The 17,602-nt window shown below is 32.0% G+C and overlaps 1 protein-coding gene across 1 annotated transcript; it reads left to right on the top strand.

Annotated features, from left to right (window-relative positions):
* Window positions 1-449: 449 nt before the first annotated feature.
* Window positions 450-14,561, top strand: Rgs18 (regulator of G protein signaling 18). Its single transcript, XM_090341599.1, has 6 exons — window positions 450-460; window positions 2,040-2,243; window positions 2,797-2,898; window positions 4,458-4,519; window positions 11,023-11,189; window positions 13,500-14,561. The coding sequence occupies exons 1-6, from the start codon at window positions 450-452 to the stop codon at window positions 13,755-13,757; spliced, it is 804 nt and encodes a 267-aa protein (XP_090197725.1). The 3' UTR covers window positions 13,758-14,561.
* Window positions 14,562-17,602: the final 3,041 nt, after the last annotated feature.

Here is a 17,602-nt window from a genome sequence, read left to right as displayed (position 1 = left end):
TCTGCCCAGGCTGTCATCAAACTTCCATTCTCAGATTTGTCTCGTGAATAGGTAGAATTACTGCCTTGAGCTACATCACAGCCCACTCTCAAGTATTCTTTAATTATAAATTAATGAATGATTTAAGTTGCTCCTGGCATATATGATAATATTGTCATAGCAAAATCACTAATTCAGATATTGAAAGTAAATCGGTTTGTTTTGATTTTTAAAATTGTGAATTAGTGTGTAATCATTTTTCTTCAAATTTTACCTTGAACTCAGAGCCTGTTGTCTGTCCTTTATCCATTTTGTTCAAGACTCTTACTCTACCATTTGAGTCATAGCTCTACTTTTTATTTTTGATGATTATTGGAGATAAGAATCCCAAAACTTTCCTATCTTTTCTGGCTTTGACCCATTCTCTGTTTTCAGCTTCCTTAGGGCCTAGGACTATATGCATGAGCTACATGGCTTATAGGTACATGGCTTAAAGTATGAATTTTTTTAATGAAGTAAAACATTCTAAATTGGTTACTGAAGGCTCTGATCTTTCAAGGTTATTTGATCTCTCTTTGATACTGTAGTATTAACTCATGTTATTTATCTGATATCTTTGCTTTTTTCATATAAAATTTAGGTTATAAATTATGGTTAGTATGTTTCCAAGTTATGCCTTCGTGAAAAAGTGAAAGAAATGGTATTTAAACCAATTTAGAATGTCAACATTTCCTTTGTACTTATTATGTTACATAAACTAATTCACTAAATGTCACCTTCATTAAAGCCTCTCATTCTAAAGTGCATTTTTACAACAAAAGTTAGGAAAAATAATTAAAAATGAGAAAATTGTATTAAAGATCATAAATCAAAATAATAAAACAATCAACATAAAAATGATTTATATTAAAAACCAAGAAGATAGTTTTAAAAATACACTTATTTCCATTTCATCATAGTTACAAAAGAATTAAAAGTTGTGTAAACCTATTACAAGGACTTAAGAGTTATTTCCTTCCAAGATAATATATTTTGAGCAGTAAATCTAATCACACTTAAAAATAATCTTGATTCAATTCAGTATGTCAATACATATTTAAATGTAAAAGGAAGTTCAGCATATGAATAATGAATAATTCCCAATCAAACTCATTGTACTTACTTTTTACACAATTAATGTTCATTTTAAAAAGAAACATTTTAGGCAATTACTAGAGAAATAGATACTAGAAAAGTACCAGTGAGGGCATGAATGTTGCCATTTTGATAAACAAACTGGATATAGTATATGTTTCTAATTCGAAATACAAAAAAAAATAATTAAAAAATCATGGACTTTGTGAAATCATGAGAATTGGTCTAAGGCAACAACAACCAAATAAAGTGAAAAACAAATAAAACCTGAATTCAAAACAAACTGGAATTGTAGTCCAGGGTTTGTAGCATTTGTTAGCAAACCCAGGGCCCAAATGCAAACACTAGGATTGTCAAGAATAAAAACTAACTAAATTAGTATGCAAATAAATAAAAAGCAAAGTAACTAATCACAGAAATAAAAATTGTTTTCTGCTTTCCCATTAAACCATAAAACTTTGATCTGTAGTTTTGTTTTGATGCAATGTATAAAGCAAATGTAATTAAGAAGTACATTGCATTATATGAATTAATTATAATTTAATTACCTTAATGCAATAAAAATAAATAAAACTCATTTTCAACAGCAGGGAGAAAAACCTTCTAATGCTGCATGTAATACTTGGGTACACTGCATTTGAATACACATTGAAAATCTTACCCAAGTTTCCTGTGGGAAATGACAGTGTTGTTTTATTCTTTAACATGTTATTCTGGTTACACAAACTTTAAGGAGAAGTTACATTGTGGTAACAGACTTCTTTATCTGGGCAGCCAAGAGTGTCTTTGCAAATTCGTGGTATCATTTCCCTAAATAACTCAGGATCTATTTGACTTAGGTTCCTCATTTCTACATGATTATGGAGGTCAAAACACAGCTCTTGGCTTTTAAAAATTGTTATTACTTTTCTGCTTCTTTTTGTTAGAACTGCTAGAAGAGTTGAGACAGTCTACCATGTATACCTACGGAAGGTTATTGATCTGCGACCTTTCTTCATTTTAGAGAGAGATAATGGAAGCATCACGGATTCCTTTTCTCAACTAAATATGTGTGAATCTAAAGAAAAAACATTTTTCAAGTTAATACACGGTCCAGGAAAAGAAGAAACCGGCAAAGAAGCCAAAATAAGGTAACATTATAAAAATTTAAGCCAGACTGTTTCTTTCAAAACCATGAAAGATGCTTATTTGCTAGCAATTATTTTAAAAATATCTGGCGGAAAATATGCTGATTGTACCTCTGTGCCTGGGGTGGTTGGGAGGGTTTTTTTTTTTCTTTTTCATTTAGAGGAATTAACTATTAAATCTAAAATATTTTTTATTTTTAAAAATGTGTAGCCATTTTAGCCACAAAATAATAACAGTAAGGTTTTTTTTGTTTTTGTTTTTTTTATTTTTTGTTTTTGTTTTTGTTTTTATTTTTTGTTTTTCTTTTTTGTTTTTTTTACAGAAATAACATCTCAAATAGTTGTCTATACTTGTCTGTCATTGAGGTAAAAATGAAACATATTTAACACACGCTATTATAATTTTATGAAAACATTACATAGGATCCATGTGTACTGGAGTGTATTTGTAAACTGAACAAGTGTTTTACCAATTTCAAAAACATCTCAGTGACAGATGAATACAGTTTGTTATTTACATAAACTTTCCTAAAGACATCTGCTGTTGTTGTTACAGAGCTAAAGAAAGAAGAAACAGGTTAAGTCTTCTCCTACAAAAACCTGACTTACATGAAACAATCCACTCAAGTAAATTTGGGTTCTGGGCAAGAGAAACAAGGTAAATAATTTTCATTACCAAGGGGGAGATTATGATTATAAAAAATGTGCTTTTCTCATACATTGATAATTATGAAGTATACTACAAAATGATAGAAATTTCATTTCAAGGAACTAAAAATATATCTATCATTAAATCAAATTAGTAATGAGTGGAACATGAATATTTAACTATCTTTTAAAACATCCAAAAGAATGAGGAAATGCCAATAATTTGCTTATAAACTGAAAATCTCTCATAAAAACATTGATCACTTATTTTTCTCAGAAGTTAATTTTGAAAAAAAATTAGCTAAACATTACAGCAAGTTAACAAATAATAGATATTTTAGAATTTTTAGCATTTCCTCAGTTTAAAGAAAGTAAAGTCACTTTAAATACTATTTTAATATGAATTCATCCAAACAAAAAAAAGCCAACTTAAAATCGAAGAAAATATTTGACTGTCTACATTCTCAACATCTTTAAAATGCTTGATGTGTAAAAATGTTATGTATTTCTTATTCCTTTGTTAATACGACAGTCATATTTCCTGTTTGTCTGCAAAATAAAATGCAGGTTGAAGAAAACTTCATTTTTAAAAAAGTTTTTGATTAAAAATTCAACTCATTATGTATTAAATTGAATTGCATTAATTCACTTATGAAATTCATTGTATTTCAGGTACTTAATTAAATGGATTTCCTTTTACATGTCTGTGCTGTTTTAAACTTCATACATAATGAGTTTTCTAAAAAAAATTCCCAAATCCAATGTTATTTTAGCATTCTATTTTTAGCAATAGGCAAAATCCAAAACAAAGCTAATATTTTTTTTTCATTTTTTATAATTGATGTAATGTATAGAGGGGTTACAGTCACAATTACCAGATAATCAGTGCATTACTTCTCACGCATTGATACCCTTCTTATGTTTTTGTCCCCGTATCCCTCCCCCTACCCTCTCTCAATCATTTTGTTTTCCCCCCTTCCCTTTCCTATTTCAAATAAACAAATAAATGTATATACAATATACCAGGTCTCAAAATCAGATACAGTAACAATATTAAGTTAACTGAAGGGCAACAAAGGAGAAGAGAAATAACATAGTACATTAAGAGCAATAATCACTCAAGATAAAGTTCTTGTTTTCATAGCCTTGAGATCTTATATTTGAATATTGCAATATAAATAAAATTTTCACTATTTACAAATCTAAAGAGAACTGTTGGTTCAAGTTTGTAATCCTAGCTACTCCAAGCTGAAACCTCAAGATCATAGTTGAATACCATTTGGGGCAAGAATGTAAGCTTCTTATCTCCAAATACCACTAAAGAGCTGGAAATGCACCTGTGGCTCAATTGATAGACGGTTATCTTTGAGGAAAAAAAAAAAAAACAAACAAAAAACCCAAGAACCTAGGAAAGGGCTACCAAGCCCTTCATTCAAGTCCCATGACCCAGCACAAAATAAGAGATTAAAAAAAATCAAAGGAGAAACTCTAGGAAGTGTAGTAGAAAGAGCAATCAGATAGCATATGTTGAAACAGCTTCACAGACTTACTGCATTTTGTGGCTTTCAGACTCTCTCCTGAAGAAGCAGTGAAATGGGGTGAATCATTTGACAAACTGCTTTCCCATGAAGGTTAGTAATATTTTCACCAAATACTTTATTCTTTATGGGGAATTAAACAAAGTATGCATATAATTGTGCAATAAAAGCTACCACAAAAATGTCATGTGAAGAGTAACATAGTAATGTGAATTGCAGGTCAACTAAACTAAAGAACAGCATAGCCAGCTAAGGGAAAGCTCTTTAAATCATATTTTATTAAAAAAATGCTTAGTTTTGAAAAATGTTAATTATTTCTCTCTATGGTTGTTAGCAACTTAATTTGATTTTCCTGATTTTTGAAGGAGAGTTTCAGTCTCATTAAATCTGTGATCAACAAATAAACCACATTATTTTCACTCTTGAACAACCGAGAACATAAAGTAGTTTTTGAGTTTGTGTGTGTGTGTGTGTGTGTGTGTGTGTGTGTGTGTGTGTGTGTAAATTCAAGAAGCATTCATGAAGACATCCTATTTTAATTTTAAAGCAGTTTTATAGAAAATTTATTTGATAATCAGGTCTTGCTAAAATAGAGCTAGATGGAAGTTGAGAGTAAAATTAGATTCTGGTTGATTCTGGTTGAATTTTTCAACACTAAGTTAGAACACAGGTTAGCTGTATTGATAATCTTGACTGTTAATTTAGCTAGAGTGAGACAAGAAAAAACTTACTTTGATTCAGAATATTATTTAAATTTATACCCCATAATTGATGGAATAAGCCTCATTTATACTTCAAACACAGAGCTTCTTGGAACACTTTATTTTGTTTTAACAATTTCTTGTCTTGTTCTTTGAAATGCCCTCATTTTCTAGTTTTGCACAAGACAGTTGGAAGATAAGCGGTAGCCAGTTGCTTTAACTTCTGTTTATGACGAAATTCACTAAGGTTCATTTTAAGATGTTGGGTTCCTATCATCAAAGGAGCTTGGTAAAGAGTATATACAATTCAGCCTTAACTGTTCTGTTCTACTGAGTGAAGCCCCAACTCCAACTTATGTTGACTCCTCTTATTTTCTACATTATTCTCTCTTTAATTGTTCAAATTTCTTTAAAGTCTTGATGACATAGATATGGTTCCTGAATTTACTGGTGTAAGGATTCCTTGTGCCTTCATGCTACCTGTGAAAAATTTCTCTTTTTTCCTGCAGTATAAATGATTGTAAAGGATTAGTTATATGTCCTAATAACGCTGACTTTCAACTTCCTCCGATGTAAATGTAGATAATGGCTTTTAGTTCCTACAGATATGGATTTGTCAGGATTAAATTAGATGATGAATAAGAATCCAATAAATGTTAGACACTGAACAAAGGTCAATGGTTACTACTGTAATGAAAAATAATAATTACTAAGTTTAAAAATCTTTCTTTCTGCTTAAAATATTATATAAACTGTATAACCATAAGTTAGATGGTGAGGATTAAAACTGAAAGCAATATATAACCTGGATTTATTATTCTAATTTAATAAATTGTCACACAGTGATTCTATCATACTCTCATTATCCAATGTAAAGGAAGATTTAGCAAAATAACTATTCCTACAAAATACCTTTACCTGGAATTCTGTAAATATTCTTCTTTAAAATTGTAATTAGCTAAATCATATTGGTAAAATTAAATCTGACATTCTCTCTTTTCACTATTAGTGGTAATATTAAAGATTTACAAATGATTATAAATTTAAATTAAAATGGGAAGCCCTACAACCGTCAAAAAATAAAAATGGGGAATGTGGATTAAAAATAATTATTGTCTCAATGAGACATGAATAACATTTCATGATTAAAGTTGTAAATGGAAAATGCTGATCACAAGTTATACTCCTAGAATTATTTTTTGGTATCAGTTATTTTTTTATTGAAATGCTAGCTGTAATATTGAATTATAATAGTTCAAATAATTCTAAATACTAATGCTAAGCACTGCAGCTCATATCTATATTTCTAACTACTCAGGAGACTAAATTTTGAGGACTGTAATTCAAGGATTGCCAGAGTAGTATACAGGAGATTTTTAGTTCCAATTAATCATCAAAAAGCTTGAAGTAGAGTTGTTTGTTAAGTGGTAAAGCACTAAGCTTGACTAAAAAGCTCAGGGAAGTCTCCCTGAATCCCAGGATCAGCATAGGCACAATGCCATAGTAACTCTTATTACTACATTTATAATATAGTAACTATCTTAAGGTAATCAATCTAATAATATTATTAATGATGCCAGGAACCTAAATTAGTAAAATTAACTAAAAATTAGAAGAAACTAAAATGTTATCTTGATTACTATGGTACAAGTGCCATTCATAGTTCCATTCATATATAGTTTCACTATTTTAAAAACAAAAGCACATAAAGGTAAAAAAAATCCAAGAAAGTCTCAATGAATATAGACACTCCAATGTATCCATTAATTTTAACACTTATCAAAGAACCATCTTCAGCACAAGGATAAATTAAATGTAGAATAAATATAAACACCATACTTATTATCACCACAATCTTCTCAAACCTAAATCAGTTTAAAACTAAATGTTTATTTAAATAAATAGAGGTATATTTTATGGTATTTTTTAATTCATTGACATTTATCATAGCTTATGGTCCACATTTATTTCTTTGAAAGTAATAGGGATAAATCTTTGTCAGAAAATTTATTGTAAGTTGAAAAATGAACATATGAATGTATAATTTGCATATATATAATTTAGTAATAAATAAATATTGTTTAATAAAAATCAAAGGTACTAATATTTCGAAAGCCAAAACTAGATGTAGAGTCATATGTGCAGGTAAACATTGTTTTTAATTAGGTTATCTGAATCTCACAATCTTTGTGGTTTAAAGTCCAATTCTTTACAAATATTCAGACATAAAATTCTCCAAAGAAATCTAACTTACAGAAACTACTAGTTAAAGCATAGAAACATAGTGACTGCAACAGGAAGTAAAAATTTTGAGAACTTGTCAGCTTTAAAATTTGTTAGAGACATAGAAAGAAAGTCTTAGGACCGTAATCTAGTAAATGGCTATTACTATGAGGAAACAGAAATACTAGAAATTTAAAAGAGGAAAAAGAATATGTGTTAGGTGGCTACTTTCCATCACATTAAAAATTCTTCCCAGGAAATGTACAAAAAGAAGGTATAAAACTTCTGATTGGAACAGGAGCTAAATGCAGAAAATCCAGTTCAAGCAGTTGATTTATGTATTATTATTTTAGTTGCGGCATTGCTTTTTCAAAATGAGATATGCCCACATTCTAAGCTCTACTTCCTGCCAAGGATCATGGAAAAAATGGTAAAAATGAGAGAAAAAAAGTCCAACCAGATATGAGAAAATAAGAATGATCTTAGTTTCACAAATACAAAAAAAATATGCATTGATGAACAATTTGCTCTTCAGGGAACTGTATAAGAAACTTGCCCACATATTAATTGGATTATTCTTATATTTAATTTTTATCATTTATTGGTAAGATTATTTTAATAGGTTGAAATCATTTTTTATTTCATTTTATGGATTATCTCTTGATTCTGGTGACTTTTTCCTTGATAGTTGTTGATCTCTTTAATAAAGATTATAGATGTGGTATTTCATTGAAGTTACTAAACATTTCTTGTAAAGATTTAGTATATTTTTACTTTTCTGATTACATTTGTTTTTGTAAAATTAAAACAAATTTTAAATAATATTTCATTTGTTTTAGCAATTATTCTGTTTAGTTAATTAATGATTGAATGGTTTCTCCATATGGGGATTGGATGTTTGGTGGCAAATTAAAAAATGGAACTTGTCTCACTAGCCTCACAGTGCAGCAAAGGAAATGAAATGAAAGCTCGGTATGGTATTTCAAATATTGTCCATAGTATTAGAAAACAGTATGTAAGTGACACTAAAATCATTTTTGAAGGATTGGTGATTTTCCAAACAAGATGACCTCTAATTAAAACCTAAACTGGCAGAATAGTTATAATGAACCAGGAACCTGGAAGATGGCCAGGAACACCTGGAAATGATATTTTAGATTGGGAAGTTCTCACAATAGTATATACAGGAAATAATTCTGCACTCAATCAAGTGGTGACAGACTTCATCAAAGTAAAAGACAAATAAGGGACACATGATAAAATCTGATATACACTATGCATTCGGTAAAAGGAAAGTTTTGCAAATTTTACAGTAAATATCACAGTTAGTTTTGGATTAAGTCCCTAAGTGACTGATAACTATTGGATTTGAAGTCTACAAAAATTTGGATCCAGCTGCGCCATGGGCTATCTTCTAGGAAATTCAATTTAACATGTTTTTTGTTTTCCCCCAAATAGGCTAATGTCTCTGGAAAAGGCAGTTGGTGAATTCTGATAATGCCCAGAGTATTATTTTGGAATATTGGGGTGATTTTCCTGGAAGAGAAATTTAAGAGGAAGATGACCAGAAATAAATAAGGAAGGACTCAGGAAACAGCAGAGTTGTAAGAGGAAACTGAGGAGTTTAGATGCCCTACAAGAGAATTAGGGACTGATATAACATGGGAGCTATTGTAGAGAGAAAAAATATGTGGAATGAGAAAAAGTTCATAAACTAGAAAGATAAGTTGATATGGTAAACTCATTTAAGAAGATTGTTTAATACAAGCCCTATTCTAGGGTGTTTGGAATTAAATGAAACTGAAGCGATTAAGACAACTAATGGAGAAAATTTTCAACAAGTTGTGGTATTTGTACACAATGGGATTCTATGCTCCTGTCAGAAAGAATGACATCACCCCATTTGTTAGGAAATGGAAAGACTTAGAAAAAGTCATCTTAAGTGAAGTAAGCCAGACTCAAAGGAACTTAGGCTCAATGGTTTCCCTCATTCGTCATAATCAGTAGAAACCTTGGGCTCTACTAGCAGAGATCTGCAATAGAGCAAAATCTTGATACATAAGGACATATAATGTGAAGCTAATTGAAAGGACCTCCAAGATAGTGAAACAAAAGCCATATAATGAATGATTATTGTCCTTAATGTACTATGTTGTCTCTCATCTCCTTTGCTGTCCCTTGGTTATCTCATATTGTTATAGTATCTCACTTTGTTATCTGATATATTGAATTTATTTGTATTTGGATATTTGAAATTTGATAGGGAAGGGGGGAAAACCAAGACGGGAGGGGGTGTGTGGGGGGAAGGCAATGGGTACCAAGACATGTGAAAGGGTATCAATGTATGTGAATTAATGCACCTTCTATCTGGCAAATATCATGTAACCCTTTTACTAATTACAATAAAAAACAAAAAAGGAAGAAAAAAGACTTTTAGTAAATAGAAGAGATATTTCATTAGCTGGTAAATATTTCATGTAAAGAGAGTTTTCTTTTCATGATTTCTTATTATAAGATATAAATCATTTTTGTCCTTTTATTGGTAGTATTGGATTGTAAATTAAGAGTCTTCAGTTTGCTAGGGTGGCACAATATTACAGAGACAGGATCTGCCTTATTTAGGTTTCCTGTCATTTCTTGAATTTGAGGCATAGTCCTCTATGCCAGCTTTCCTGCTTGCAGATGGGTTTTATGGATTTTTCTGAATGGCTGGTGTGGAACTGTATTTTTCTTAATCTCACCATCCTCATAGTGAGGATTATTGGTGTGGCCACTGACACCATGAATCTTTTAATGCTATCAAAAGGTAACTCAGAAAAAATAGTATTTCCCGAAGTTGGTAATTCATGTTGAATACAGGTTCCCAAAATGTGCATAAAAATACAGGATATGGGATAAAGGAGATCCAGGAAAAAAATTTTAAAAAAGAACACAGGAAGATGGAGATGAGAAGGGGGAGAAAAAGAGAAGCAAGGAATGGGCTGAAGTAAATCTACTTCACAGAGAATGAAACAAGGAAAACTAACAACCATATCTAGGCACAAAAGTGACCAACGGTGTGAAATGGGGGACTATATTTTAAAAATCCACAAAGATAAATGTCTCAAAGAGGACAGATCAGTATTCTCATATGCTTTCAAGTGAGAAGCCAGATGTGACTCCCAGGATTCCACTGTGTAAAAATTAACTTTAATGACAAAAGCAGGACTAAGATTGTATACAGCAATGAGCCAATGTGCTTTAATGGATGGATTTGGGGAAAGAGGGCTATGAACACTCTGAAAACACACAATTTTCTCATAGCAAAATCTAGGGTCTTGAGAACTAGAAGAATGATATAGCAATGGAAAAGATTGGCTTTCAGTGACAAAATTTTATGACTTGTGGAAGAAAGGCCCATTCTAAAAAGGGACATGAATATAAAAGATGCCCACTGAAGATTACAGCAAGGGATCCACCTACAGTGAGACATTTAGATCTCTAAGAACAATGGTTAATTTTGGTGATTATGACAAACTACAGTAACTTATGCAGTTGTACTACATACAGTGGGATATAAGAACACTAATATTGCATCACAGGAAAGACAACTTTTAGGTTTGATATTTATAGTCACTCCTTCATGTTATGTGTTTTATTTGATATTAGTAGTTATATCATTTTATTTGGTAGATGGATTGGATGCTTTTACCAGCTTTCTTAAAACCGAGTTCAGTGAGGAAAACATTGAATTTTGGATAGCCTGTGAAGATTTCAAGAAGAGTGAGGATCCTCAACAAATTAAACTCAAAGCCAAAGCAATATATGAGAGATTCATACAGAAAGATGCTCCACAAGAGGTATAGTAAACACCACTGGAAATATGCATAGCCCTTTAAGAAAATGTTTTGAGAATTTACCTCCATCAGATTGGTCCTACAATCCATTTTTACCAGAGTGTTGGATGCATTGGTGTTAAAACAAAATTGGTTATTTGCATATAAATTTATATATGAACAAAGAATAGTGTAATATATTAGCATGGGAGAAAAGGCGTACCAGGAGTCACTCCTTGGAATCATTTCCACTTAAAATGAGTCAGTAAAATCAAAATGAAAATAATATTTCAACTTCTTTTCACTCATTCATATGAATAACCTTAGCAAAACAATCTCTCAGAGAAAGTTTACATTGCTTTAAATGGTGAAGGCATAAGAAAAAAATAAGTGTGTTTACCATGTATCATCACTCTACTGTGTAGCTTTGCTGCCCCAAAAGTTATTTCTCTGATTTAAGATATGCTGAAGGGAAATTTCATAATAGTAGATGAAAACCTAATTTGGCTGTGGATTAACTAGAAAAATGTAGGGTTTTCCATATTGTAAATAAAATATAAGGTAGTACTGTGGTGTACTATAGTAATAGATAAAATATTTGACTATCATTAAATATTAAACAGTCTGTATATTTCTGTTCATATTAAAGTAATTCTTAATAAGTGGTGGAACTGATGGTTTTTGTCATTTCTCTTTATTTTTAGTACAAAATAATATTATTTGTATGAGTAAGTATTCTCCACTGTGTCAGATATCTGAGATAAATCAAACTAGTGGAACAATTCCTTAATTAGGCTTATGTTTTCAGAGACTATAGTCCATGACTGATTTGTCTATGGAAAGGCCTAGAATTATAGTGAAGATATGTGTGCAGAAACCTTTCACCCGAGATTGCAAAAGAACAGAGAGCAAATAACAGGTTCTAGAATCCCAGCATCCCCTCAAGCACACAAACCAATCACCTAACTTCCTGCCACAAGACGCACATTCTCTCCATTCTCTCGTTCTGTCATTTCCATCAGCTCCAATCAGTGCTACTGGCTGACAATCAAGACTTATGTGAATGGGTCTCTAGGCAATAACATGGGCACTGCCCATGAAGAAATAATATCTATGCGGTTATTGAACAATAATGATGGCTGTTTTCTGTGTGTTTCAATTTGCTTTGTATTTCACTTATCATTCTATATTCTCCAAGGCCAACATTATACAAATATATACATATATTTGATATATGTGATAATATATATATATATATATATATATAATGAAAGAAAAGATGCTAGTTGTATCATGTTATCCAATAGGGGTAAACAAAGGGATCAGACGCAAATTATAAAGCAGGGCTTCTGTAAGAAATTCATTAGGGAAATTTATATTATGCAAATCATAACATATTTTCTTTTAACAAAACCTAGCAAAACTAAGCTTTGTTGTAAAAAGATACCTCATATTCTTGTTTCCAAGTTTATCCAAGCTAATTATTTCTAGTCATTCAATTCAATCTTTCTTTCTTTCTTTCTTTCTTTCTTTCTTTCTTTCTTTTACTTTCACTTTTTTTCTTTCCCTTTCTTCCTTTCTGTCTGCCTGCCTGACTCCCTGCCTGCCCCCTCCCTCCCTCTCTCTCCTTCCTTCCTTTCTTCCTTCCTACCTTCTTTGCTTCCTCAGTCTTCCTCACCCTCTCTCTCTCCCTCGCATTCTCCCTCTTCCTTGTCCCTTTCTCCCTTCCTCCCTTCCTCTCTTCCTCCCTCTGTCTCTCTATCTCTATCTATCTATCTATCTATCTATCTATCTATCTATCTATCTATCATCTATTTGTCTATGTTTATCTTCCCCTTGTTTATGCTGGGAACTAAACTCAGGAACTGGATGTTTCCTGGAGTTTTGTGATCAAGGCTAGTACTCTAGCTCTTGAGCCACAACTCCATTTCTAGGGTTTGGGATTAGTCAGAGATAAAAGTCTCATAATAGCCTTTCCTGCTTGAGCTGGTTTCACAGTTTACTGAGTAAGCAGGATTATAGACATGAGCCACCGGCTCCTGGCAACAAATAAAGTTCAAACTTATGAAAATTAGTGAGTTAGGTTCGTGGTCTGTTTTATATTTATAACTACAAGATTCCATTGCTCTAAATTAGAGAAGACCAGAATTGCACAGGAGGCAGACACAGCATCCAACAAGAATAAATAATCTGATCCAGGGATCTTAACAATAACAACTACACATTCAAACACCCCACATACTCATTCCAATTTTGTAGGTATCCTACTTTCTTTCTAAAGGATGTTTAAATACACTGACTGTAATACACTTTTTTAAAACTTTGTTTGTCCAGGTTAACCTTGATTTTCACACCAAAGAAGTCATTGCTAAGAACATCACGCAACCTACCCTTCACTGTTTTAATGCAGCCCAAAGCAAAGTATACCATCTCATGGAGCAAGACAGTTATACACGCTTCCTGAAATCTGACATCTATTTAGACTTGAGAGAAGGAAGACCCCCGAGACCAACAAATCTTAGGAGACGATCACGTTCATTTACCTACAGTGAATTCCAAGATTTAAAATCAGATGTGGCCATTTGGTTATAGGAAAAATGTGATCTTGATGATAAATCTGTATATCTCTTTCTAACATGTAACTGTTTATATTAAGAAATCATTGCATGTTTTCAAGTAAAATGTATAATATACATAGACATGAAAAGTAAAACTTTCATACTAAAACACATAGTATGTCTTCAAGCATATTCTGTAATAGTTTTCATTTGATGCAATTATGTTCATTATCAGAAGAAAATTTATTTTTATCCAAGAGGAAATAAAGAAGAATTATCAATATTTTAATGAAACCAAGTTTTTATGAGGGTAAACATCACCTTTTATATAATTATGAATTAATTTGACCACATATTTAGGTTTACTTGCTCTTAGATGTACACAATATATCCTATATTTATCTATATATTGAAATGTCATCTTTGGTAACAATTAATACCTCTCTTTCTCCCAAAAAGGTAGAAGTCTGCCATGTCTTACAACGGTAGAGAATGAACATTAGTTCTTTGGTGTCTAATCTAATCCTGGCACAGACATAGTGTTACTTCACTTCAAGTTTTAAACTAGCTGCAGGAACTTTTGAGAAAACACATTTATTTCTACAGATCACTCAAGTCAACTATAACCAGGGTTAATTAAAGTGCCAGAAATCCACAGATGGACTCAATCCTAACTTACTGGGCTTTTCTCCTGACATGAGGCAGTTCTTCAAGTCACAGAAGCATTGGCTTCATGAGGAATGGAGGGCCTTTTTCCTCACCAGTAATTAGATCCCATGTTCATACTTTGAGAGCTAGCAAAACAATTGGAAATAAGAGGTAAAGGGTAGAAAGTACTTAAGGTATATCATGTTACCCATTGATTATATTTATAAAATTCCTACTTAATATTGTATTATTCACCTAAGATTATACTATAAACATATAATCCTCTATTTTACAGGAATATATACCACTCTGCATGTGTTATAGTATCTGTAAATATCTGTATTTAAATATACCATATGTTTGGCTTTGATAAATGGTATTATAAAAATATGTGAAATATGGATCATTTATAAAAATAAACTTTGGATATTATTTGACTAGTAAAAGGGAATTTCCATGACTATTGATTAAACTATCTGTTACGAAAGAAAAAATAGTTGTCTTTTCTCATTATAAGATGATTTTGAGATTAAAATGATTCATTAAAGTGATATCATGAATGAAATTATTGTTTTAATTCCTTTACTGGTATTAGTAAAGAAAACTATGCCTTTCAAAAGCCTATTTTTACAAAATTCACTTTCAGGTTTATACTTTCTTTTCATATAAATCTTGTAATACAACTTAATATTTCATACACTGAACTCAGATATAATGAAAGCTTTCTCATCTTTAAACAAAAAAAACATGCAGAGATTTCATTGGTATTGTTTTAGAATTACAAATGCCTATTTCATAGTATCTTCATATATAATGTATAAAAATCATCCATTATCTTGATGAAATTGTAAAATATTCAATAGAACACTTAAACTATAACAATGCTTTCAGTAAAGTTATAGCTGGACTTCAAGGAGATTGGAATTTCTAAAGCATTTAACACAGAAAGTACAGAATGGATAATATTCTGACAAATTACCTGGTATATTATTTATATGTTTATTTGTTTATTTGAAATAGGGAATGGGAGGGGGGAAAACAAGGTTATTGGAAGGGGTAGGGGAGGGAAATGGGGACAAAAACATGAGAAAGGATATCAATGTGTGAGAAGTAATGTACCTACTACCTGAAGAATGTGACTGTAACCTCTCTATACATTACCCGACAATAAAAAAAAATGAAGCCTAGTGAACAGGCACTATTTCTATATTTCATAGATGTAGTAAGTTCCAGGCTCACTACTGGCTTAAATAAAAAGAAAAAAGCAAGATCTAAAATACTGTTCAATGTCTGGTTCTCTGCTTTGGTGTTTGTTTACCTCTGACAAATTCACATAAACTTTCCTTCCATGCTTTTATGAAGATAAAGACTAACTAACCCTAGGTTTTTTGTGTTTCTTATGGTCCAGTGGTTTTAAATAGACAGTCAGATATTTTCCAATGCAGTGGTTTTAAATAGACAGTCAGATATTTTCCAAAGCACCTACTGTTCGGTGCCCCCCAAAATATAATATGCATATTAAAGAGGGGAAAAGAATACATGTATAACTTTAACTGTAGTTTCTATAGAATTGCATTAGTTAATGGTATATGTTAAAAAACAAAAAGTTTAAAACTAGGCACTGGTGTTATATGCCTTGTAATCCTATATACTCAGAAAGCTGTTATCTGAGGATTGTGGTTCAAATGTGGCCCAGGCAGATAGGCTGTGAGATTCTTATCTTTAATAAACTACTCATAAAAATGTCAGAAATGGCATTTTAGCTCAAGTTGTAGAGTGCTAGCCTTGAACACAAAAAGACTCAGAAAGAGCTCATCCTGAGTTCAAGTTCCAAGACTGGCAAATACAAATGAACATATCATCAACAACAACAACAAAACTAGAAGTTGTTGGCATGTAATATTCACTCCATGCAGACTAGCTCTTGTTTCATGATACAGCATGATATTGTTTCATGAACGTAGTTGACTTATTGAGGAAAGTTTTAAACTTCTGTTCTTGTCCCTTTTCCTATAAGAGGAAATAACAGCAAAGAAACATTAAAGAATTACAAATGATTAATCACTTAGATTGTTTGGGGGGGGTATGAGTCTGTATTTGTGTCAAAGTTTCTGTGTCCCATTCCTCTCCCTCCCTCCCTCCCTCCCTCCCTCCCTCCCTCCCTCCCCCCCCCCTCTCTCTCTCTCTCTCTCTCTCTCTCTCTCTCTCTCTCTCTCTCTCTCTCTCTCTCTCTCTCTCTCTCTCTCTCTCTCTCTCTCTCTCTCCCTTTCTCTCCCTCTCTTCCTCCATCTTACTTCTGTCTGTGATGGGGCTTGAACTCTGGGCCTGGGTGCTGTCCCTGATCATTCCAGGTCAAGGCTAGCACTCTACCACTTGAGCCATAGCATCACTTCCAATTTTCTTGTGGTTAATTAGAGATAAAAGTCATATGGGACTCTTAGGCCCAGGATGGCTTTGAACCATGATCCTTAGATCTCAGCCTTCTGAATAGCTAGGATTACAGGCATGAGCCCTACGGTGCCCTGCTCCCATTTTTTGTGGTAGCAGAATTCTAATATTAGCTTCATTTTTCTCAAGATTCTTACTCTTTGGTATCCAGACCTTATGTAAGAATACACTTAAAACTCTAAACCTGTTGTATGTGTCTGTGGATGTGTGGGTGTACATTACTAGATTGTAAAGGGCTTTTAAAAACTAAATGAGCAACCAGCTAAAAAAAAAAAAGAATACACTTAAATGCTTAGAAGTGTGGGTACAACCATGGCTATCCTTTGTCCATATCCTAAGCTTGTCCATTGCTTGGGATATGCTATTCAGCATCTGTAATGTAATTAGTCACTCTGATAGTTATAGATTCTCAAGTGATATGTTGGTGTGTGTGCTCTTGATTTTAGCCTGGTGAAGCACTAATCAGAGATCACATGTGATCCTTCTTTAGAATCCAAATCTGGTGATTTCTTGCACAACAATTTAAAATACTTATATATTTTGAGACATTTGTATAGTCATCATTAAGAATTAATTCAAATATGTTTATTGGAAAATTATCATAGAGACATGAACATATAAATACACATAGTAATAAATGAAACATTTAACAACTCCATCTTGAAATCGTATACTCTACATTGATCAAATACATCAAATAATTTTAGACTTGTGCAAAGTTCAATGGTCGTATTGATTTGACTGTTTACATGACACAGACAAAAATAGCAATATATTTTATTA

The sequence above is a fragment of the Megascapheus bottae genome, chromosome 10 (assembly GCF_031878675.1).
Source record: "Megascapheus bottae isolate mThoBot1 chromosome 10, mThoBot2.hap1, whole genome shotgun sequence".
NCBI classification, from domain to species: Eukaryota; Metazoa; Chordata; class Mammalia; order Rodentia; family Geomyidae; genus Megascapheus; species Megascapheus bottae.
Note: the sequence above shows the minus strand (reverse complement) of the source record. Positions and strands in the feature narration are given on the sequence as shown.